The 25,692-nt window shown below is 34.6% G+C and overlaps 1 protein-coding gene and 1 long non-coding RNA gene across 2 annotated transcripts in view; one reads left to right on the top strand and one right to left on the bottom strand.

The window, feature by feature from the left end:
• LOC308343820 overlaps positions 1-21,708 on the top strand; it is a 50,965-nt gene extending 29,257 nt beyond the window's left edge. The window contains exons 3-4 of the long non-coding RNA XR_013966902.1: positions 20,643-20,804; positions 21,209-21,708. This is a non-coding gene — a long non-coding RNA (uncharacterized lncRNA). The remainder of the gene's footprint in view (positions 1-20,642; positions 20,805-21,208) is intronic.
• DMXL1 (Dmx like 1) overlaps positions 1-25,692 on the bottom strand; it is a 125,059-nt gene that overhangs the window by 18,021 nt on the left and 81,346 nt on the right. Inside the window, exons 30-36 of the mRNA XM_080804998.1 lie at positions 25,019-25,149; positions 22,733-22,818; positions 21,373-21,574; positions 20,236-20,353; positions 6,730-6,816; positions 3,384-3,505; positions 2,893-3,034 (exon numbers count right to left, since the gene is read on the bottom strand). Coding sequence (XP_080661124.1) covers positions 2,893-3,034; positions 3,384-3,505; positions 6,730-6,816; positions 20,236-20,353; positions 21,373-21,574; positions 22,733-22,818; positions 25,019-25,149 — 888 coding nt within the window. The remainder of the gene's footprint in view (positions 1-2,892; positions 3,035-3,383; positions 3,506-6,729; positions 6,817-20,235; positions 20,354-21,372; positions 21,575-22,732; positions 22,819-25,018; positions 25,150-25,692) is intronic.

Below are 25,692 nucleotides of genomic sequence, written 5' to 3'. Positions count from 1 at the left end.
CATTTTTAAATCATGTTGTGAATGATTTAAATAGCCTGTCAAATAAGAATAAGTGAAATTAAAGAGATAATTTTAATTACTAGAACAATTCCTATTTATACAGCACCATAACTACAATTATATGTTATCCTAAGCTTCATAGTATCAGTCTTGAGTAGATTTTTTTGTGTTTTTGTTCTTGTGGATTTTAAATTGTCCATTAGACTAAAGTTGTGAGTAAAGTGGGGATTGTGTAGGGAGGAAGGAGCTGGCAAGCAGAAGTGTTGAAGGACAGAAATACTGAAGGATGGTTATAGTTGTAATTTTACTACAAAACAGAAGTTGGTTATAACAAGTATTCTTTTTTTGTTAGAATTAATAATTCAATAAAGCAACAGAATTAAGAAAATATTTCATTAATTCTCCACAAAAAAACAAAAACCTGCCTGAATGTTACCTCTGTTTAGCAAACTTGATGTTGAAATCTCATGTTCCTTTAATTAAAGGAACGCCTAAATATTCCTTTTCTTTTACTTTTCTTTCTGACTAAAGTATCAAAGTAAAACCATAAGCAAAAAATACATAAACACAGGTTTAATAAAATTTCTAAGAGCATATGCAGAACATATAAAGGAAAGAAATCATAACTTATTTTAGAAGATCCTTATAAAAAAGAACCACCTGATAATACCAGTGTCTTTTCTTGAGGACAGAGTGGGACCAATTAGACTAATTATCCTAACAAATCACAATGATCCCCTCCTGAAAAGGGGTCCTACTAAGATGGAGATAGAAAGGAAATCCTATCCTAACAAGAATGACAAAGGTAAATTTCTGTATTATAATGCTTTGGAGTAAAAACAAGTATTTTCTGAGCACTGACCATATGATAAACACCATTCTAGTTAGAGATCATCAGTGTCTAAGGCAGGCATAACAATCTCTCACACAGTTTCCATTACAGAGTATGTTAAAAAAGACAAATAGTGAACAGATAATTTCAAAACTGATACAGGCCATTAAAGAAGATAAAATGGGGGATAGTAATGACATACAGAGTGACTACAGGTAGAGTGGGGAAGGGCAGATGCCTTCACTAGAGAAGCAAGGGAAATCCCTGGGCTACCTGACCTGAGATCTGAATGGTAAAAGAAAAAAAAAAAAAAAAAAAAGAACATTTGAAGCAGAAAGCAAGGCAAAGGCTCTGACAGGGCAATGAGCTTGATGTTCTCAAGAGACTTCTTGAGTGGCCTTTCAAGGCCACTGTAATTACAGCAAAGCGAATCAGGTACAGAATGAACAGAGAAGAGGCTGCAGAGGCTGGCAGGAGTTAGATCACAGAGGACCACAGAGGCCACCTTAAGGACTTGTTTTTTTAAAGTTGTATTGGGAAATCAGAAAGTTTTAAACACCAGAGTGACAACCTAAATGATTCTTTAGAAAAGAGCAACTCTGGCCGCTGTATCCAGAACACAGGGAGCAAGTGTGGAAGCAGAGAGACCAGCAAGATACTGTTAAAGGAAGAAGTTCATTGTATTCTCTGAAAGTGGAGTTGGAGAAATTGCCTGTTACTTCTTTTTATATATTTTGTATATTCTCTGTAAGTTTTCCTTTAAAAGAAGATAATATCAGTAGGTTTTAGAAGTGAATTTTAATGTATCTGTCAGTTGGAAAAAATGAACTGTAAACGACCAAGACAGTTCACTTGAATAATTCCTAGATTGCTTTTCAAACTCTTCAATACTTCGAACACTCCTACCTGAAATCAGTGAACTAGATAGGAGGAATAGAAGACTTTAATATAAGCTCTACCAAAAATCTGAGATAATGACCTAAGTTAAATCACTAGACCCTTCTGGATCTTAAGTTTCATCTGAAAAATGATAAGTAGGAGTAATTATAACAGCTATCTCAACAGGTATCTCAGAGCATAGTAAGGTTATATGAACAAAAATAAGGTTTTATGAGCAACAGAGGAACTACATTAATATATAACACTATCAGGTATTATTAAGGATGATTAAACATTTACTAAAATAACTACCCTTACTAATTAGTAAAAAAAAAAAAAAAATTAGTGTGTGTGTTGGTAGAGATGGGGAGGCCAAGGAAAGAATTCTATAGGAATTAGGAAACTAAAAATAACCACACCACCAGAAAGCCACTGAAAGAATTACTGGTCCTGGGTTTCTCTGACTCCATGCATCATTAAGTATTAATAAAAGAATCTCATTGAGGGATAAACATGGATCACATCTTAATCAGAGCTCAAGAAGATCCTCTGACAAAATACAAACAAATAACTGTGGCTATGTTCCAATAAAACTTTGCCTATAGATAATGAAATCTGAATTTCATATAATTCTTTTGTGTCACAAAATACCATTCTTCTTTTGACTTTTTTCTCTACCACTGAAAAAAAGTCAACACTACTCTCAAGCACGTTTACATAAAAACAGTTTGACCGACAGACCACAGCTTGCTGATGCCTGATTTGTACCAATAAGTTTCAAATAATTAAATATAGCTCTTAAAATACAGCTCTATTTTAAATTATTTAAAATAATTTTGTTATCTTTTTCATATGAAAATACATATTATTCTTCACAATCTAAATTTATAATTTCCAGCAAGTATGACTTACTAAAAAGTTAAGGATTTTTTAAAAATATGTTTAAATCACCCTTTATCTATTCAACTAGAGGGGGGAAAAGGGACAGTTAAACACAGTATTTTTACTTTGTGTGTGGGGTTTGTTTTTGTTTTTGAGGTAGGCTCCATGCCCAGCATGGAACCCAATGCGGGACCTGAACTCACACCCTGAGATCAAGGCCTGAGCTGAAATCAAGTCGGACACTCAGCTGACTGAACCATCCAGACACCCCTATCCACAGTATGTTGAACTCTACATACCACAGATGCTCCTCTGCCAGTCTGTGTACTGCCAAGCCAAGGCATGTTGATTGGAGTGCCGGGATTGCTATGTGTATATGGGGTTGTACCCTGCACAGCTGTTAAATCATCCCGAGCATGTATAACCAAGAAATCTTCTGATCTACAAAAGAACGTCAACCGGAATGAGAGCAACCCATTAGTTCTTCATTTCTTCCTTTATTCCTGAAACCTCTAATATATGCTTTTGTATTTCCCTCTAAAATTTTCTTCAGCTCTTAACTCCTAACTCGGAGATAGTAACTTCATATGTGAACAATTGCAGATTACTCTCTTCTAACCCTCAGTTCCTTTCTTTAAAGTGCCTGCCACCCCTTTTCCATTCTGTATCATATCAGTATCCACTATACTCACAATCTAGGAATACTCCTCTAAAAGTCTTTTGGAAGTTATAGTTCTGTGGATATCATTTAACACAATGTTAATGAATTAAAAACAAAGTATAAAAGTACCCTTTGGTTTCCATTTCAGCATCATCATCTACCCAAGTATAGATTTGTGTAGCTAGAATTCCAGAAACATCCAGTTCTTGAACATCATGGCTTGATGCAATTGCTATGCAGTTTCTATTTGCCTGAAAAACAAATCATATCATAATTTTTAAATAAAAAAACACAACATGTATATGGGCCACTTCTAAAAACGGAAACTACAAAATAGCCCCTAGAAACTTTAGGATGCAGAAAAGACAGCATTATCACAAATGAATACTTAAAATTAATTTTAATAATTAAATCTTGAGTGTAATAATTATCCGCTTGAGCTTAGAGACATGTTTATGTTCTAAGAACTCAAGAGCATCTAACACAAAGTCTCCTCTAAACGGTAATGCATGTACCACTTTATTTCTTCTCCCAGCACTCTCTCCGGTCTGCTAGTGTGGTACAATCTCTCTAAGGTTTACACAGTTCTGAAATGTGGAGGGAGGTACTGGATAGAAGCTCTAGAAGGTAGAGAGAGATAAGGAACATCAAACTAAAGAAATAAAAGTACATTATTCAAATAAGATAGTATCACTTTCACCTAAAGCTTTTCAGGCTTAAATAAGAAAAACAGAATTTGGGAAAGGGTCACAATGGAAAGATACAGGGGTAGACAGAAAAAGAGTAGGGAAAGTTTGTCAGAATAAATCATAAATTAAAAGTTGGACACTGTAGGGGGCACCTAAGTGGTGCAGCCGTTAAGTGTCTGACTCTTGGTTTCAGCTCAAGTTGTGATCTCAGGGTCATGAGATAGAAGTTCAGTGCAGAGTGTGCTAACATCTCTCTCTCTCTCTCTCTCTGGCTCAGCTGGTTAAGTGTCTGCCTTCCGCTCAGGTCATGACCCCAGAATCCCAGGATCAAGTCCCACATTGGGCTTCCTGCTTAGTGGTCTGCTTCTCCCTTTGCCCTTCACCCTGCTTGTGCTCTCTCTCTAATACATAAATAAAATCTTTGGGGGAAAAAAAGGTTCTCTCTTTCCCTCCACTCTCCCTCACCCCCACGTTCTCTCTCTATCCTTCTTTAAACTAAATAAATAAATATTAATAAAAAAAAGTTGGTCAGATTAAATGATACAAAATTTTAAACATCTATGAACTGAAAAGAGAAAATAAAATGTTGACAGCAAAGAGAAAATAGGATTAACATTTCCATTACGTAAAATGCTAATACAAAAACAAAAGTAAAAAATGAATACCCAGACATAAATAGAAAAAGGATGTAATGAGACTGCTTGGAGATAATTCTCCACAGGTCTCTCTGTTTCTGCATGTCCAGTGAGTGACTTACTGACTGCTGTTTGTTCTGCAGAATGGCTATATGCCTATAGCGTCTCCCTCCAGATCCAAGGGCAGGTACTCTTAATGTACATTAGAGACAATTAAGGTTCCCTAAACTCAGTGTTCCTTTCCTATAACACAACCTACTCTGTGTGCAGTTATCATTTGGCCTCCTCCCTGCCACTTGTGGTAATATTAACACAGGGAACTAGAGCATAAATGCTGATATTCTGGATAATGCTTCTGTTATTAGTAATAAATCTTAGACCTTTCACAGTTCTTAACACAGATAATTCACAACTAAACAAATGGAAAAAAGTTCAATCTCATCAGCATTTTAAAATAATGGAATTTAAAGCAAAAGGTATTATTTCTTTTTTTTTTTTTTTTTTTTTTTTTTAGATTTTTTATTTATGTATTTGACAGACAGAGATCACAAGTAGGCAGAGAGGCAGGCAGAGAGAGAGGAGGAAGCAGGCTCCCTGCTGAGCAGAGAGCCCGATGCGGGGCTCGATCCCAGGACCCCGAGATCATGACCCGAGCCGAAGCCAGAGGCTTTAACCCACTGAGCCACCCAGGCGCCCCAAAAAGGTATTATTTCTCATCTACAAACTTAACAAGCTGTAAAATGATAATCAATCTGGAGAAATAAAAATTAAACAGGTACACTCTTCTTGCACAGCGAACAAGAGATTTTATATAATATGTGGATGACTGTTTATTACTAGTTACTTATATATATCCAAAAAAAAAAAAAAAAAGAAAAAGAAGTGAGCTTGTTTTATAGCACAGAATATTTAACATCATATTTTTTTCAAGGAAAGGAAGATAGCTGTTGGGTGCAGACAATAGCTTTCTATTTGTATTGACATATACTATACCACATATTGCACAGATGCTATAACATGAGAACTACCTGGTTAAGGGGCTCATTCCAAACCTGCCTGTCTTCAACAGAACTAGTCACTGTTCAGGGGTGTGTATAAGAGGGAAATGAGACAAAGGACATAGGGAAAGATGAGGACAGAAGGATAGAGGAACTATCTAGGAGAAATGAAAGAAAAGAAAAATATTTCATAGGAAGATAGAGAACCAACTGGTGAAATGATTCTGAATGCATAATGCCGTAGGGTATTTATTAAAATAATACTTAAAAATTATTTTAAAGTTAGGAATATGTGGAATATGTGAAAAAGGAGATATACGTCCTTATGTGTATGGGTGTATTTGTGTGTGTATGCAAATAAAACTGTGCAGCAAGGCATTTAGGGAAGAAAGAAGGAGAAAGTGATTAAAATAAATTCTTTTTTTAAAGATTTTATTTATTTATTTGACAGACAGAGATCACAAGTAGGCAGAGAGGCAGGCAGAGAGAGAGGGGGATGCAGGCTCCCTGCTGAGCAGAGAGCCCAATGTGGGGCTCGATCCCAGGACCCTGAGATCATGACCTGAGCCGAAGGCAGAGGCTTAACCCACTGAGCCACCCAGGCACTCTAAAATAAATTTGACTTAGGACGACTGTATATCTAAAGCTATTCTTTTTTTAAGGAGCTCACAGACAGCTTTAAGGAACATGTTATGTAGAAGACTAAGGAATGTAAAGAAGAAACTTGTTACACAGCTAATGTAGCTATAAGTCAATGAGTGAGAATTTCTGTAAGTCATGTAAAAACTTGAATTTGATCTAGTATTAACAACCACATTCAACATATTCATATAAGGAAAATAAAAAGCCTTTTTTTAGATTAAATGCTTTAATGTGTTGTAGAAATTCTAAAGGCTATTGCATATATAAATATTTGATATTTCTTTCTGGGTAGTAATAAAACATTACTTTATCTGCTACATATCCAATAAATTTAATTATCAAACAATATAATCATTTTATAAAATAAAGGAACTTACTCAGATTGAAATTTATGCAGTGAGAATTAGCTTTGGGAAAGAGAATTACTAATACTGAATAAACTGACATAATAGTAGACATTCCTCAACAATGAATACTTAATAATCAAAGAATAAAAAGTCTATGCACTTACTTTATTAACAGCAAAGGCAGTAATGATATCAGATTCCTTGTGAATAATCCTTGCTTTACCTCCAGGATATCCCAAGTCTGCTTCTATCTAAATGGAAGGAAAGAAAACATAAAAATATAGTGATTTTAGTCATAGAAAAAAAACAGTATATCCCAATTTGTCATTTAATACTTGCATTAATTATTTTAAGAAACTTTTTAGACATTTCCTAGCCAAAGGTACTGTTTTACATGCTAATTATCCCTAAAACAAAACTAATTTGACCAGGGAAATTTAAATTTTTTCCAGCTTGCCTTCCCATATATAAAAAGACAGTTTATACAATATACAACTTCATTAATTATGTTCCCAATAAATTAACACAAATGAATTAACTTTAAAGGATCAAGACATTCTAATTATTAAAAAAAGATCTGTGTGCCCTATTTCTTAGCATTATAATCCTTGGATAATATTTTGTAAATATAAGAACATCAAAAGGTAAATATTTTTAGGTTTTGCGTACCAAAGAGGATCACTGTTGCGTATTAGTCTTTTTCTGTTAAACAACCTTTTAAAAATATTAAGGACCATTCTTATTTCACTGCCTATATAAGAAGAGTCAAATATGGCCAGCTGAATATAGTTTACAGACTCCTAGTCTAAAACAACTTTTATTTTATAAAAACAAAAAAACAAAGAAGAAAAACAACCTGAAACCCTGAAAGGCATAGTAATTTGCCCAGATCAGTAGTCATTTTAATAGATGAATAAATGACAACTCGATATAGTTTAGTTGAGGGAAATATATCAACCTTCTGCTTACCCCAGAGAAGGTATATGCAAGGCCTTTGAACACGTAAGAGAATACTGTATAAAACTAACATTTACTAAAAATAAACAGGTAAAAGGAGGAGACAATTATTAACAGTTAGAAATGTTAATAGGATATTGTTTCATCTTATTTTACTGCCTAACCTTCAGTCTTTAAAATGAATTAGTATAAAATAGTTCACAACTCATTTTGAAGTACAAAAGTTATTAATTTGACAAAAATTTAACAAAATTGAGACATCTGGCTAGCTAAGTCAGTAGAGCATGCAGCTCTTGATCTCAGGGTTGGGATTTCGAGCCCTACTTTGGATGTAAAGATTACTTAAAAATAAAATCTTAAAAAAATAAAGAATATAACAAATACAATTCCTGCAAAGTTTAGATAAAAACATCACCAATGCCTGCCCATCGTTTGACCAACAAAAGTGACTTAGCACTATTTTTAAAAATGGTAAATAAGAAGCCTGTTGAATGGCAAAGTTGAGTCTTAAAAGATAACCAAACCCGGGCGCCTGGGTGGCTTAGTGGGTTAAAGCCTCTGCCTTTGGCTCAGGTCATAATCCCAGGGTCGTGGGATTGAGCCCCATAGCCGGCTCTCTGCTAGGCAGGGAGCCTGCTTCCCTTCCCCCTCTCTGCCTGCCTCTCTGCCTATTTGTGATCTCTGTCTGTCAAATAAATAAAGTCTTTAAAAAAAAAAAAAAGATAACCAAACTCAAATAATCTTATATACAAACAAAACTCATAGCCACTGGATATAAAGATGTCAAATATATTCTAATCTAAAATATAATCTGAGGGCGTCTGGGTGGCTCAGTGGGTTAAAGCCTCTGCCTTCAGCTCAGGTCATGATCCCAGGGTCCTGGGATTAGGGCTCTCTGCTCAGCAGGCAGCCTGCCCCCTCTCGCTCCCCGCCTGCCTCCTCTCTCCTTACTTGTGATCTCTGTCAGATAAATAAATAAAATCTTTAAAATACAATCTGATAACAAACATAAAACAATTTCAGTGCTTGGCAAACATGCGGGTGATTTATTTCAGGGTCAACTTCTTTTCTGAGGAAAATCTTACCTCTGGCTACAAAAGCCTCATCAAATGTACATAATGTCAAATTCTGTAATTTTATGACAAAATCCCAACTTAATTACCTATCTGCCTAGTATCTAAAGCATACTAAATGTCCACTCCTGGATTTTGAAAAAATGGAAAGAAAGACAAATGATATTTGCAGGCCACAGAGGAATATGTTATTTGCTGGTAATTGGTAGGTGAGGGGGAAAATATTCATTTTACCTGCAGAGCTTTTTCAAACTTTACATTTATGGGAAAGAAAGCTCGAATAAGCATAAACTTCAAAAAATCTTCTTCAATGTGAAAATACATTCTTGTCCTCTCATTACTTAGATTTAATAAAACTTTAGTTCTTAATACTGTGGCCCCAAGATCACCTGTGTGAGAATCAACAGGAGGGAGGGGGAAAGAATGATGTTTAGCATCTCAAAAGCTTATGCATATTTAATTTTTTTTTTTTTTAATTTTACCTATTTATTTGACAGAGATCACAAGTAGGCAGAGAGAGGGGGAAGCAGGCTCCCTGTGGAGCAGAGCCAGATGCAGGGCAGGGGGGGGGAGGGGGGCTTGATCCCAGGACCCTGGGATTATGATGGGAGCTGGGAGCCGAAGGCAGAAGGCCGAGGCTTAACCCACTGAGCCACCCAGGAGCCCCTGCATATTTAATTTTGAGAACAATAGCAAGTGGTAGGAAATGAGCTTGGAGACCAGGCAGGATTCAGCATGCAAAGGGCCTTAAAAGCCTTAATAAAGAGTTCAAATTTTATTTTAAAGCTAGGAAGCCACTGCCGGGTTTAGATAATTCTGGATGTTGTGAGGCAAAGTATACAGAATGTGAGAATGGCTGCCAGATCAGTTAAAAGGCTACTTCAGCAGCTGGAGTGAGAGGTAAAGGGGGATTTGATTAGGGTAGTAGCAATGGTGGTTGTGATTGGAATCACGATTCAATCAAGTGGTTGGAATTAGGATAAATTTTGCTAATGGACTGAAATTACAGTAAAAGCTAAAAGAGAAAAAGCAAGGATAACTTCTAGATTTCAGACCTGATAACTGGGTGAGTGAAGGTACCATTTAGTGAGACACAAGTGAAGAAAAAGTGGGGATTTGGATTAAGATTAGGAGAAGAAAGAAAATTCTGTGTTTAGACATTCAGGGCAAGGTAGCTCTTAGATTAGTAAGGCAAGTCCAGAGTTCAGGAAGTGATTTAAGAGTTATAACTTAAGAGCTAGCTGTGCATGGTATTTAAACCATGAGATAACATGAGGAGAAAGTAAAGACAGAGAAGAGAAAAGCTTAGAGAACTAAGTCCTGAGACACCCAACGTTTCCAAGAAAGGAAAAAAATAAGCCAATTCAAGATCAAAGTAATTTGGGGAAAGAAATACTGACAGAATAAATCCATAGAACAGGAAACAGTCTGACAGAAGAGGAAACATTCTCCAACTATGAATACTTAATCATCAAATATGATGTTACAGAAACCAAGTGAACCAAGTTTCAAAAAGGTGGCTTAGGTCAACAATACCAAAGGATACTGAAAAACTGAATTAAAGGAAAACAGAACCGACTACTGAATTGAGCATCCTGGAAGTCAAGGGTGAGTGACTTTGACCAGTAAAATCTCAGTGCAGTGGGCTGCAGATAACACGTAACTACATTAGAGAGGCATGTGACATTGGTGAATAGGGAGGGAAGTCCATTGGGGAAGATTCACAGGGGCATTCAACTGAATTGATAATGTTTTCTTCCTTAAACTGGGTGGTTCCTCCACAGGGTATCTGCAACATTACTCTTAATTCTTCTCTGATGATTTTTAAAGATTTTATTCATTTATTTGGCAGAGAGACATCATAAGTAGGCATAGAGACAGGCAGACAGAGGTGGGGAAGCAGGCTCCCTGCCGAGCAGAGAGCCCCATGTGGGGCTCGATCCCAGGACCCTGGGATCATGACCTGAGCCGAAGGCAGAGGCTTAACCCACTGAGCCACCCAGGGGCCCTGATGATTTTTATAGGGAATTCTATAAATGAATTTTCCTAGATGGGGATTACAGAAATGGGAGAGTAGCAAGATTCAAAGCTAGGTCTTTTGGTTTTCATCTGAAAATAAGACAATAAAATATATTTGTTTATGCTAAGAATAATCTAAGAGAAAGATAACTGTTTATCAGGGTAGAGGAAGAGAGGATAACTACTGAAGCAAAGTCCTTGGGTAGATAAAGAGGAGATAGGATCAATATATAAATGGAAAATCTGGTCTTGGACAAAAAGTGACCGCCTATGTAGTGTTAGAAAAGGCAGAACAAAGTATCTGAATATAGAGCAGAAGTTAGATTTGGTGATGAGAAGATTAGTCTAAATCTCCCGCACTTATTTTGATGGCAAAATAAGGTCACCAGTGGCAAACAGCAAGGAATACTGGAAGTTTAAGGAAAGAGGGCAAAAGTGGGGAGAATGGAAAAGAGAACAAGAAAACAAATTTACTACAGTCATTAATTTTGGTTGTCAGGTAGTTTAGTTTGGGATTTGTGGCTGTAAATTTCAATGCAAGCCCCCGGGGTCTGTGCTTTTTCTTCATCCATGTTCAGCTATTTGGGTGAATATGTCACCAGCTAGACCCCAAGACCTGACCTTTATGGCCCACTTGCTTATACTCCCCAACCTCTGTCCCACATTTTTTCTTCAGCTCTTCTTTCCCCCTTATCTCTTAAGTCAAGCCAAGGGAAAGCAGAACTGCCCCTCCAGCAATAGTGCCTGCCGTGACAAGACCTCCAGCTGGCCCAGGCCACCCAGACCAGTGTGATCTTCACTCCCTACTTCTGCCTGAAGAGATGGACCACAGAGTGACCTCGAGGATGGGGATAACTACCTTTACCCCATTTCCTTACCCCATTTAGTACTAAACCTCAGCCCAAGGAGGAGCACACGCCTCATCTGCATGACATACAACATGTGTATGGACAGGTTTCCTTAAGGTGCATGTGTGACCTTACGCCCATTTCTACACAGGATGACCAGACTTCCCCATCTAAACATGCATTCTAATTCTAAATAAAAGGAACCCATCCACCCTTGCTCAGGGCGGCAGAGCTTTGGAAGCCTTTCCCCACGATCTCCTTATCTGCTGCAAATCAAGTTTTCTCTGTGCGATAACTCAACCGGGAGTGTGTGACTCACTGAGGATGGAACTCAACTTTGGTTCAGTTACAATGGCACAGAGTAGACAAAAAGCTACATGTAAACAGGTTTGGGAATATTCAAGGCAGAGAGAGAAGAGCACAAAAGGGTTGAGGGTTTCTGTAAAGGACTGATCATAATGATGGATCATGAAATCTAAGGTAGACAAGGAAGGAAGTGGAAACACAATATGGTCAGCTAAAAAAAGAGAACTTGCATGTGCTAGGAAGATAATTTGCTAAAGGCCATACCATATAAAATCATAGTAAAAAAAAAAAACCCGCAGTGAATATGGTCTTAATGTAAAGGTTAATGTAAGCTTTATAATGTAAGGTTTCAGGCCATGCTTTAAAATTTGATTGGGCTGGATATGTGAGGAAACAAGAATCTAAATACTAGTACTAAAAGAGATTTTAAGAGATTATGCAGATCAAAAAGTAGACACAGAATTACCATAGATTCCAGCAATTTCATTTCTGGGTCTATAACTAAAAGAACTAAAAGCAGAGACTTGAACAGGTACGTGTATATCAATGTTCACAGGAGCATTATTCAAAACAGTCAAAATATGGAAAGAACCCAAATGTCCATTGACAGAGGAATGGCTATACAGTATATGTGACGTACACAGAATGGAATACCAGTTGGGCTTAAAAACAAAGGAGATTCTGATACTTACTACATACTACATATATACTACAAAATGGTAACCTAAGTGAAAGCAGCCAGTCACGGAATGACAGATACTGTATGATTCCACTTATACAGATACCCAGGGCAGGAAAATTCAGAGAGACAGACAGACAGACCTGGCTGGCGGGCCAGGTGAGGTGGGAGGAGAAAATGGAGAGCTACTGTCTAATGGGGACAGCGGTTCAGTATGGGAAGATGAAAAAGCTCTGGAGATGGGCAGTGGTGAGGGCTACACAACAGTATGAATGAACTAATGGCACACAACTGTATGCTCGGAAGAATTAAATGGCAAAGTTTATATGTATATTTTACCACAATTCAAAAAAAAAAGAAATTTTATACAGGAACTGATCTAAATAATGTTCAGGTTCCACAGAGCTTCCTTTAGGAACTGAAGAAGAGAGGAACACAACAAACTAAATCCAGGACTTTACTACTGTTTAAATTAGAGCTGCCAGCATGTTTAAAACTATCAACCCTAATTTTATACATTAGTAAAGAAGGCTTCAAGGATGTAAGGAGCTCAAGGTCCCATAATAGATCTACAGAAAAGCTGACCTGAGACTCTAGGTCTCATTGGTGATTTTCAGCTACTATCACCTTCTACAATGTGAAGGTGAACATTATGGATTACTTTAGCACTACTCTAATGATATAATAAAACAAAACATAAAGTAAAAGGAGATCTAAAGAGTCAAAGGAATATTGCAAGGAAATGGGAAGCTTGCAAGTGAACATAAAAGGACACCAATACTCGAAATATTAGGAAATAAAAATATTCAGGAAGTAATTTTGTTTTAAAAACTAGCAGAAAAATGAAAGTTGACATCACCATAGATTTCACTGTGTATTAAAAAATAGGGGACTACTATGAATAACTTTATACCTATAAATCTGACACTTGAAGCAGATAAATTCCTTTGTTTTTAAATTTTTATTTATTATTTATTTTAGAGAGGGACAGAGTGGGGAGGGGCAGAGGGAGAGAGAATCCCAAGCAAGTTCCATGCCCACCACAGAGGCTGACTAGGGGTTTGATCTCAGGACCCTGAGATCACGACCTGAGCTGAAATCAAGAGTTGGACATTTAACTAACTGAGCCACCTACACACCCCAGACAAATTTCTTTAAAGACATGGACTACTAATGCTCACTCAAGAAGAAATAAATAACCTGACTTACCCTATATCTGTTAAAGAAACTGAATTTGTGGATATAAAAGACCAGAGAGTTTCTCTGGTGAATTCCACCAAACACTTATGTAAGAAATAATACTAATTCTACACAAATTTTTCTAAAAAATTAAAGAGAATATTTCCCAACTCATCTTGTGACTCCATAAGATAAGTTTAAAACCAAAAAAGAACTCCAAAACATTAAGAAAATCATTAACTAATATTCCTCATTAACATAAATGCAAAAGTTCTTAACAAATTTTTTAAAAGATTTATCATTAAAAAACAACCAAACACACACATCATGACCAAAGGAAGCTTGGTCAGAGAATGAAAGGTCAGTTTAACATAAACTAATCCATCATCCTATTTAGCCATATTAACAAACTAAAATGAGAACCACATGAACATCTCAATAGTAGCAAAAAAAAACCCAAAAACAAAAACAAAAAAACCCCACCAACCCAAAAAGCAAACAAAAAATCCCCACAAAAAACAAAAACATGTGACAAAATCCAACATCTATTACTGATTAAAATCTTTCAACAACTAGGAACAGAAAATCTTCCTCAACCTTATAAAGGATATCTAAAATAATCCTAGAGAAAACAGCATACTTAATGGTCAGCAACAAAATAAAGATGTCTGCTTTTACCACTTCTGTTCGATATTGGACTGGAAGTTCTAGTCAGTACAGTAAGACAGTGGGAGATCAGTATAATGATAAATAAATCAATGGTCCAAAACAAAATCCATGATACATATATGTCATTTGGTTTTTTTTTAAAGGAGGAAAAGGCAATTTAGTGGAAGAAAAGATAATCTTTTCAGGCAACAGTGGTGAATAACGAATACACAGATTAAAAAAAAAATTAAGGGCAATCCATACTTTGTGCCATATAAAAAAATGACTCAAAAATTCTTTGATAGGATTTAAACAATGCCTTTGTGTTGTGATTTCTTTGTAGGGCAGAACTTTGGATTTCTTTTTCATTGGAAAGTTGCAGTAATGGAAGTAATCTTCACCAATTATAAAACTCAAACTAGAGCAAAGCAGGAGAAAATTTTTGTGACTTTCAGGCAAAGCCTTCTTAGATATGACACCAAAAAAAGGATGTCCATACACAGAACAAATTTTGATGAGGTCCAATGTGTCCATTAAAAACTTCTGTTTAAAACAAATTGTAAAGGGAATAAAAGACACGCAATAGAGTAGGAGAAAATATCGGCCAATCAGCTATGAATTATATTAAAAAAAAAAACTGTTACAATTCTATTAAGAAAACAACCCAATTAAAGACACATTTGAAAAGATACTTCAACCAAAAAGTCCTACAAATGATAAACAAGCACACGAGAAGATGCACAATGCAAATTAAAACTACTACACACCTACTGGAACGGCTAAAATAAAAAGGTTGAGCATGCCAGGTAGTGGTGAGGAGGTAAAGCAACTCAGATTTCATGCACTGCTGCTGGGGGTTGGGGGGTAAAATGGTACCACCACCTTGGAAAATACTTGAGCAGTTTCTTAAAAAGTTAACCACACACCTACAATGTAATCTGGCCCTTCCACTCCCAAGCATTTGCACAAGACAAATGAAAGCCTATGCCCACACATAGAGACTTGCATATGACGATTCTGAGCATTCTTAATTTGAAATAGTTCTGAAACGGGAAGAGCTCAAGTGTTCACCAACAGGTACAAAAATAAATTATGGTACAGTGATACAATGAATACACTTCAGCGATAAAAAGCAATGCATTACTGAAATACCCAATATAGAGGAATCTCAATTATGCTAGGGGGAAAAAAGACATTGTGTGTAATTCCATTTACATAAAATTCTAGAAAATGCAAACTAATCTATAACATGAGGAAACAGATTTGTAGCTACCTGCAGAGAAAGAGGGCAGAGGTAGGAGGAAAGGAGGAAGAGGGAGATTAAAGTTTTGGGGGTGATGACTATATTTGTTTTCTTGATTGTGGTTATGGCTTAGTGTATACATATGCCAGGATCAGTCAAACTACACTTTAATAAATATGTGCAGGTGTTTTAACTCAGGTATACCTAATAAACCTGTTTAAAACAATTCTGTTTTATTTAAACATTATTTAACAATGATGTTAACACACCAAACAGAATGACTATCTTTTAAAGTAGTGTGATTACTACAGAAATACCACATTCTGATTATTAACATCTTATAAATAGTGTGAAAAGAAAAATCCTTGGATGATAATTCATGATAATGTACAGACTAGTAATTAATGATTACTTAGGCAAGAACTTATTGTTAACTGATTAAAAGTTTCAACTATACTCTTTTTAAAACACCCAAAGGTCAGTAGACATTTCCAAAGTATGAAATGCATAAATTTATTTTGCCAAAGTTTGAGTTATAATGTACACTTGACAGCTAATCAGTCCTTTTTATTACTTGCATAGAATTATTCTTCCTATTTTTACCAAAAGATTTTCTTAGAGAAAGAATTAACAGTGGGAATTAGTAGCCTTAAAAAAATATGTTTCAAGAAATTTTTCCCCTAAAAATTACTTTGTTGAGAGGGACTGAAAATCAGAGTAAGAAACACATGAGTTAAATACCAACTTAATAAAAGTCATACTTGAATGTATGATCATGGAACATTTGGGAGGTACTTCATGATTATATAAATTCCTACAATTTTTGCTCTTGATCTCAAGTATTATGAGACATTATTACACACAAGGCAATGTGCTACATGCTATTCCTATCAGAAAAATAAATGTTACATAAGAATATTTGATATATTTTAAGGAATTAACATCACAGGAGAGAATGTTAACTTCAAAAGTGACACTTGTAGAAACAGAACAGTACCACTATAATTCTATAATGGCTATTGTAATTACATTTTATTAAGAACTTCAGCTGTATTTACTCAGAAAAATCTGTAGCCAAAACAGGTTACATTCAACTCCCTTTAAAATTGCATTCTCTTATTAACAAAACAAATAATTTTTATGATTGCATATTTGTTGAAGCCAAGGAAGAGTAATCTGAGGGAACAACAATTTAACTACGTTGGAGACAAAGTCCAGTTCAAAACTAAAATGCAAACAGTTTGTTTTTCTTGTTAAAGAATGCAATTTCTAATTTCAGTTGAATGATATTTTGTACCTTATTCATGTTTGGCTCCTCCATCATAGAATTTTTGATGGTTTCACAGTTGTCCTCTAATGACTTCATCAAGAAAGAATAACCACATGACAAAGAGTAAAGACGAGATATAACATGCAAAATACTGGGGTATTTTTTAAAATTATATTTTTGACCGAATTTACTAGAAAACAATACTGGACTGAGTTATTACCTTTTAAATATCATACATCTTAAAAGAAGCATGTGGGGGGTACATTGGTGGGGGGCTGGAGAAAATTTAATGCCTCAAAACTCATTAACCATTACCTTAAATTTTATTTCACCTCCAAAGAAATTTTAACCAATTTAATTGATTTTGAAATGTTGACATTAAAGCAACATTGAGCCCACAGTTCTAATGTTACAAATTTCAAAGCTATTGGTGCCACAGTACTCTAACCTGATAATTAAAGTCAACTTGTTCTTCTTCACACACACTACTATGCCTTGTCTCCATCATGGTATCTCACTCCTCAAGAAAACCTCCTGATTAGAACATTTAGAATTCAAGGTTTCTAATTCTTCCTCTTTATTTAGCCAGAAATAGTCAATAAACTGCTTGAAGGTACACATCCTTCTTAAAAGGGGATATTAGCATTTGTTAAAGAAATGATTCAAGACTTTTAGTTCTCAGAAAATGAAAGGAAAAAATATTAAGTAGGGGACAAAGATGATAGCTGTCAAGTATTTTTTTCTGGTTGGAAATCATTCAGATATAGTCTATCTGCAGCTATCTACACTTAATTTCAAAATAAATATAAACTGGAAAGATCTTCTATTTTAAAAATATAGTATATAAAAAGAAAAGATCTGAGGATATACCAGGATTTTAAATTTTAACATCAGATGGAAAAAATTTCATTTTCAAATGTGTAAGGAATAAAGTAACAAATAGCAGCAGTCTCCCATCCAAAACACTGGGCCTGTTTGGCATCTATATCCTAAACACCTGAAAAGTCACAGTGACTTGGACTCAAGCTACTTAAATACAATTATCGTTTTCCAAAAAAAGAGATGGAAGGTAATTCTGTTAATAACAAAAATAAGCTAGTCAACTGTAAAGATTAAATAATATTATACTAATTCTATGAAGTTAATATTCTTTTTAATTCTACCCAATCTATGATTCCCCATATAAATTTTTCATTTTCATATTCCCTTTATCAAAATATCACTATTTTTAAGAATATCACCATCAAGAATAAAACAATAAAAAATGAAAATAAAATTTAAGAAAGAATAAAGTGGTAATAACTAATTTCTAGTAACTACCATTAATCATGACAGGTTTTAAGTAAGTTAGATTTACTGGTCAAAACACAGCAGATTAAGGGGTACTTCACTCATTTTGCAGATAAAAAACCTAAAATTCAGGGAAAATATTTAGCTTACTGATAATTATAAATCTTTTAGTCTAACATCCATAAGCATGTTTTTGATTAAATAATAACACAAAAATAACTTTAAAAATAACTTTAAAATTTTCTTAAGGTATCATAAAACTCCTAAGAAAACTAATAATAAAATAGCAAAGGGATCAAAAGGTGTACTTATACTTATTTACCTGTTATCCTTCCTTATGCATTTTGGCTTATGCTACTCTCTTTCCTTAGTGATACTATTCCCTGATTTAGCTAGACAATCTAGTGGTATAACAGCTTCTTGTTTTATTTGACAACTATTTAATTTCCCAGATATAATGATTATATCAGCAGTAGAGAAATGTTTTTATTTTTACACCTATATTAATCAAATACAGCCATGTTTAAAAAAAAAGATTTTTTAGTTGAAATTATGCCAACTTTCATATTCATATTATAAGCTACATCAAAAAAACAAAGAAATAACAGAGTACACATACTTTTTATACAGAATAATGTAGCAGGGTTTTATAAATTATTGTGAGAATGCTTTAACTTCTGATACATTATTTTAGGCAAGGATATATTTAAAATAAAATAAGAAACATTACCTTACCAGTAAATACACCCTAATTAATTAGTTTCTGATCCAGTACATTTTAAATTTTATTTATCCCCAAATTTTCTTGAACTGTTTAATGGTAGTTCATATATGCAATACTTAAGATATATCTTACATAAGGTAAAATAAAAATACTTCATTTGTATTATATCTATTTTATCTATTATTGGCTTACTTTTCAATGTCACACTAAGGTACATAGAAGTTTTCTAAGTTAGCCAAAAATTATGTCTATTTCCTGACTTGGCTAATTCAAATATATAATCTGGCAAAAACTAAATAATAGTGCATGCAGTTGCCTCTTATAAAACAGTGTTTAAACCAAGAGGCAATGAAATCTATGTAATTTTCCCTTTTATTCATTAAGATTGTATGGCATCTTGCTTTTTGCTAACTTGTCTTTTAAGAAACCATTCTGATGCACAAACTTGTTGAGTCACTAACTTGAAATTGAAACTAACGTTAACACTGTATGTCGACTATACTGAAAAAATTAAAAAAAAAAAAAAAAAGAACGAAGTTAGCAAAAAGAAGCCATTCTATTTCCTTATTCCTCCAAGTGAAATACCTTCTTGTTTTCCCTCCCACTTCAAAACCATACAGAGCTTGCTTTAAGTCTAGTTCAATGCTTCTCAAATGTGATCCACAGACCAGCTGCTGGTCTTAAAACTCTTTGTTACTAGTCCATGAGGACGTAAGGAATTACTACCATCACCAAGTCCACTACTGAGTTTACCTGGTATTTTTTAATAACACTGTCCCCCAAAAAGAAGTAATATGTTAATTTACATTCAGGTGCAAGTTCCCCATATCATCAAAATGGAACTTTTTAAAGCAATGAACTAAATGAGAAAAATAATCATTATAATGATAATATCATAATATAATCAACTACAGTAAACTTACAAATTGTGCTTATAAAATTTCATTCAGAAGGATAATCAATAAAAAAATAAATTTTAAAAAAAGAAGGATAATCAAAAGAATAGAAAGAAAATGTACATATTTGAAATGTTCTCAGTCTACCAACCTAGTTTCAGTTAAACTTCTAAGATAAACTTCTTTTAACTATCATATGAAAATCATGGGGAATTTCTACTTTGTCTCCCAAACCGGCAATCATGACAACTCAAAACACAGCAAACAAGATGTAGAATCTTCACACAAACAGTATTTGGGGGGGGGGGGGGGCTCCAAATACATCTGAATTAGTTCCTTTGTTAACTTGATTTAGGAAAATACTGACCCCCTTTTTCTCCTTTTCAATCACTTTTTCTATTTACTAACTGCATAATAAATGTTTATGATATAAAAGTGAGCTTTTTAAAAGTCTGTAAAATGCAACTTATTTTTTATGGTTACATAATAAAAAAGACTTCATTAATACTAGAGTAAAAAGGTTTTAACTTATACAGACCTCATTTAGACATCTTTTCTTTGTGAATATATTTCTGATAAAGGTTTCCTGAATTTCTTCCTGCTTCACCAAGTACTGCCATAGTCTCTTCACGGACAGTGCCAGATGGTGTTTAGATCTACAGGGACAGGATACTTAATTATACACTTTGAAGATTTCTGATTAACTTAACCACATTCCCTTTGTGCTCTATAAATGTTTATAATAATAAATTAACTGGAATCAGACAATACCATTGAGGGCAGCAGTCTTCAAACTTTTTCTTAAAAAAACAGACGGTAAATATCTTAGACTTTGTGGGCTATCTTTCAACCACTCAACTCAGTCACTGATAGGAAAGCACCCAGAAGAAATATTAAAATCAAAGGGTATGGCTGTGATCCAATAAAGCTTTATTTACATTGCAGGAGGATGGGTGGATGTGGCTTTCAAAGCTGTGGTTTGCTGACCCCAGGAACATAATATCTACCAAAAACAGATTACTACTAGAAGAGATCTAGAAGCAGAGCTACTCAAATGGCCTGTGAACACGTACCAGTCCATGAACTCTGTTACTGATGCTCTCTAAGGTAAGAACTTGCGAAATAATGTAAATCAACTATGTCACTAAGCCACTAAGTACAGTGTATATTAATTCAGTTAACATTTTGTAGCAAGACTTTATTGATGATGCAAGCACTGCATCGATTTATCTTTTCATGGAAATGCTTCATCTCTTCATGGATGATAAAACAGCTTGCTAACTAGATATTATGAGCAGCACTGTTCCAGAGTGGGAGAAGTAAACAATGGCCCACAGGTCAAATTCAGTCTGCCTTTCATTTTTGAAAATAAAGTTTATTGGATCACAGCCATGTCCATTTGTTTACTTATTGTCTATAGTTGTTTTCACTCTACTCTGGCAGTTTAATAGCAGCAACAAGGACTGTAGGGTCCTCAAAGCCTAAAGCATTTACTCTCTGGATCTTTGCAGGAAATGTTTGCTAAGCCTACAATATACATCAAACAAAGACACAGATAGGAGCCAAGAACTGCAAAGCAGACAGAGGAGGCCTTAAATATTTTTAAAGTACTAATTGATAATGTTCTGAGTTAGTAAAACTCTGACTTAAAAATAGGATCCACAGGACAACCTACTTGAAAGGAGTGTTTGTAGGTTCCAGCAAAGCTTTATGGCGGAGAATTGCAGGACCCCCAGACAAACTCTCTTCAGAGGTATGACTTGCAATATAGTTTTGAGGGGGCCCGCCATGGATTTCAAGTCGTCGGAGAAGAACTTGCTCCCAACACTGAAGAGTTTTTAGAACCGCATGACAAAGTGGTGAACTAACTGGAAGCTCTAAAAAGAGAAAATAAAAATGATCCATGTTTATCTTCTTCAGTAAAATGCTACAGTTGATTTTAAGAATGACTGAGACAGACATTTTGGCAGAGGAATTGTGCAGGAGAGTGGGGAGAGACCTCCAGAGGCTCAAAAAAAAAAAAAAAAAGATGTAATAAATCTCTGTTTCAACATAATTAGGTGGCCCGGAGCAACAGAAAAAAATAGTAATCTGAGTCAAAATTATACCACAGTTTTACTACTGCAACTTGGAATAATATTTATGACTTATGATGTAAAGTACTGCTGTATCAATTACTGCTTTTGGCTTTGATTTCACATTAACGAATTTACCTGAATATTATGAAAATATGTCGGAGAGGAAAAACAATTGCTTTAAATCTTTGCATCAGCCCAATGTCTGTATGGTATGTAACTAAAATTTGTTTAGGAAATTAAAATACACAGAAGTTAAAAGAAGTTCAGTAACATTTAACGGGAAATTCAGCACTTTCTACTTCTGTATAATTTCATTTTCCTGATTCCTCACTCTACTTTCAACTTTTAGCTATTCTTGCTATTCACCTCCAAAAATCTAAGTAATATGCCTATCCTGTGAATTCTGGATTTTTCCATTTTAGAAATGATGTACTCACTTATTACTATGCTATCGAATATGAGAATAAACTACTCTCTCCATCATTCCAGTATAGTCACATAATAATTTTTGGTAAAATTGGTGTTTTTGCGTTTACCTTATTGTTTGTATTTATAAATACAGACCACAGCTGGATCATGCAGTATACCATCGCTCCCCTTTCTTTCTGTGCAATCTTTTCTTCCCCTGGAGTTAATAATCACTAAGTTTTTACTTTTGCTTCATTTTCTTTGTGTCTACTGCTATCAAATCTCCCAACACCTCCACTAGAGGTATAAATAAAGTCTCAATACAGTCATTCAAATCAGGTTCAGATCCCCTGCTTTCTTGGGACATTGTCCTCCTGACAGCACCTAACAATATGATAGATACATTTATAGATGGCTGGTCTGGTTAAAAGTAACCTATCTTCTACAACAGGAAGTTACTAAAGTTTTTCTTGACTGTTTGGAAAAAAAATGCAAAAATGGTCATTCAAAAGCAATGGGAATATTAGTTCATGTTAAGATATACATTACCTGCAAGATCATGACCTGCAAAGGGATAGAAGGTCTTCAAATTGTTGAGCACTAACTGCACCATTGCCAAGCGCATCAATGACCAGCTAAAAACAAAACAACAGTAGATCTGTTAAAAGATTTACTCAGGGTTTTAGAAGAGTACACCACTCTTTAGTCCAACAGTTTTACTGTCAAGAATCTACTCTGCAGATATGCTTCCAGAAAAATAAAACAATATATGCATGCAGTTACTCATGTTAACTTTACCTGTAAGAGCAAAAGAGTAGAAACAACCAATTATCCGCCAGGAGAGTACTGGTGGAAACACTTCAGTTTTGAACCACAGAATAATAAGGAAGCCATAAAAAAAGAATGTAGAAGAATTCTGAAGTGTTAGTATGAAGTGAACTCCTGTATGTATTAATAAATAATCAAATCATAGAACACTATATATACTATGCACCTGGTACCTTCCATGTAAAAAAGCAGAGAAATAAGGTTTCAAACACCTACAAATATGCTTATTTTGCAAAGAGAAGGATAAAAACAGAAACTAATAGAAATGGGTATATGTAGAGGGTGTAGAAAAGAAATAGGTGAAGACAGAAATGTGAGACTTCCAATTTCACATTTTTATATAGTTTTTTTTTATTAAAAAAAGAAATTTCAACTTTTAAAGTGAAAATTTATTTCTTAGAGTACTGGCTTTTTATTACTTTAAATTGTATATATAGAGTTAACCATCTTAACTATTTTTAAGTGTACATTTCAGTGGCATTAAGTATATTCAACCATCACCACCATCTAATTCTAGAATTCTTATCTTGCAAAACTGGAATTATCCCCATTAAGTAATAATTCCCCATTTCCCCTTCTCCTAGTCCCTGGCTACCAATATTCTTCCTTCTGTCTCTATGAATTTGACTACAGTAAGCATCCTATATGTGGACTTCAACACCACTGTCATGATATTTGTCTATTTGGGACTGGCTACTTCACTTAGCATAATATCGTCAAGATTCATGCACATTGTAACATTTGTCAGAATTTCCATCCTTTTTTAGGTTGAATACTATTCCATTACATGAATATACCACCTTTTGTTTATGTATTCAACTGTCAACAGACACTTGGTGCTTTTATCCCTTGGCTATTGTGAATAATGCTGTTATGAACATGGTTTCTACGAATACCGACCCCTCTTTTTTTTTTTTAGCGTATGTGCTCCTGATGCGAGCATGGTTTGTACAAATACCTGTTCAAGACTCTGCTTTTAATTCTTTCAGGTATATACTCAGAAGTGAAATTGTTAGGTTATATGGTAATTCTATTTTTAATTTCCTAACTACCATACTGTTTTCCATAGTGGCTAGACCATTTCACATTCCCCCCCACTAGTGCACAAGGGTTCCAATTTCTCCACATTCTGGCCAACACTGTTATTTTCTGTTTTTTTGGATACTAGTCATACTAAGGGGTGTGATGTAATCTCCCATGGTGGTTTCAATTTGCTTTTCCCTAATGATTAATGATAGCATCTTTTCTTGTACTTATTGGCCATTTGTATATCTTCTTTTCAAGTCATTTGCCTGCTTTTTTAATTGGGTTGCTTGATTTTGTTGTTATTAAGTTACAGAGTCTGAATGACTTTTGAGACACGTAAATATTTTATATATTAAAAAAATTGTGTCAAGTAAAAATCTTGTAATAATTCTTTTCAATAAAGGAATATTTTTATTTAATTTTCACTAATACACTACTTATTTCTTGTGGTATATTTCTATTTTTCTATCATACCATTAACATACAATGTTTTAAAAAGTATCTACACCTTTCAGAGATATACAACGTATCAAAAGGGACAAGATAATATCCTCTTATGCATATATGTAAGGATAAAGCAGCAATGGAGCTAAGGGTGAACATTTTGAACACTCATGATTTTTATAATATGTGCAACCCATTTTTAAGACAGTAATCATTGATATCTTAGGGTATTAGTGTTATACTGAAAAGATACCATGTTTTCTAGGCTAAAACAGTAGAGTTTATTGATCTCAGGGAAGCAAAGAGCAAGGAAAAGTCTGACAGCATTTGTGAGGACCGATTCACGAATAATAAAAAACTAACTGTGTAATTATTCTTAAAGAAAGGAATTTAACAATTTCATCTAAAGAAATCTGAGTTATAATGTGTGATGTAATTCAACAAGCTATCAATTTCATACGTGTTATTTTCAAAAATGTTATGTATATAAGCCAAGATGAATTTTTAAAAAGAAGCTTAAAATTAAATACTCCATACCTATATGAATTTGAATTAGAATGTTCTTGGAGATGGAAATCTGAGGCTAAAACATCATCATCATCGTCATCACTTTCCAGACTCTCCTCTGAATCATATTCTGCTCTACTTTGGGAAGGGGGTAGAAAAGGCTAAAATAAAAAAGGTACAGATTCAACTCTGCAATTTAGAACATTAAATTATAGAGCCTAATATTAGCAATTTATCCCATTTTTCAGATACGTCAATGTAAAAAAGTAAAGTAACCAGTACTCGGCTGCTTCTTTTTTGACATTCTATGCCTTCAACCTCACTTTACACAATTCTCTTATTAATTCAGACATTCAACAAAAAATTTAACAAGTATCAATGTGTCAAAAAGTATACTTCCCATAAGAATTTTTTTCTTTCCAGTAGGCTCCATGCCCAGTCTGGAGCCCAACATGGGGCTTGAACTCACAATCTTGAGATCAAGACCTAAGCTTAAGAGTCAGATATTTAACCATCGGGGTGGCACCCTTGCTATAAGGATTTTTTTTTAAAGACTTAAACAGTCACTGCACTCAGAGAGCTTACCTTTTTATGGAAAAAAAACAGACAAATAACAAATAACAAATAACTAAATACAAACTGTATTTAGTTGTGCCATACAGAAAAGAAGACAGATGGGATTGAGAACATTAACAAGAACTGAC

Source organism: Martes martes (genome assembly GCF_963455335.1).
Source record: "Martes martes genome assembly, chromosome: 5".
Taxonomy (NCBI): Eukaryota; Metazoa; Chordata; class Mammalia; order Carnivora; family Mustelidae; genus Martes; species Martes martes.
Note: the sequence above shows the minus strand (reverse complement) of the source record. Positions and strands in the feature narration are given on the sequence as shown.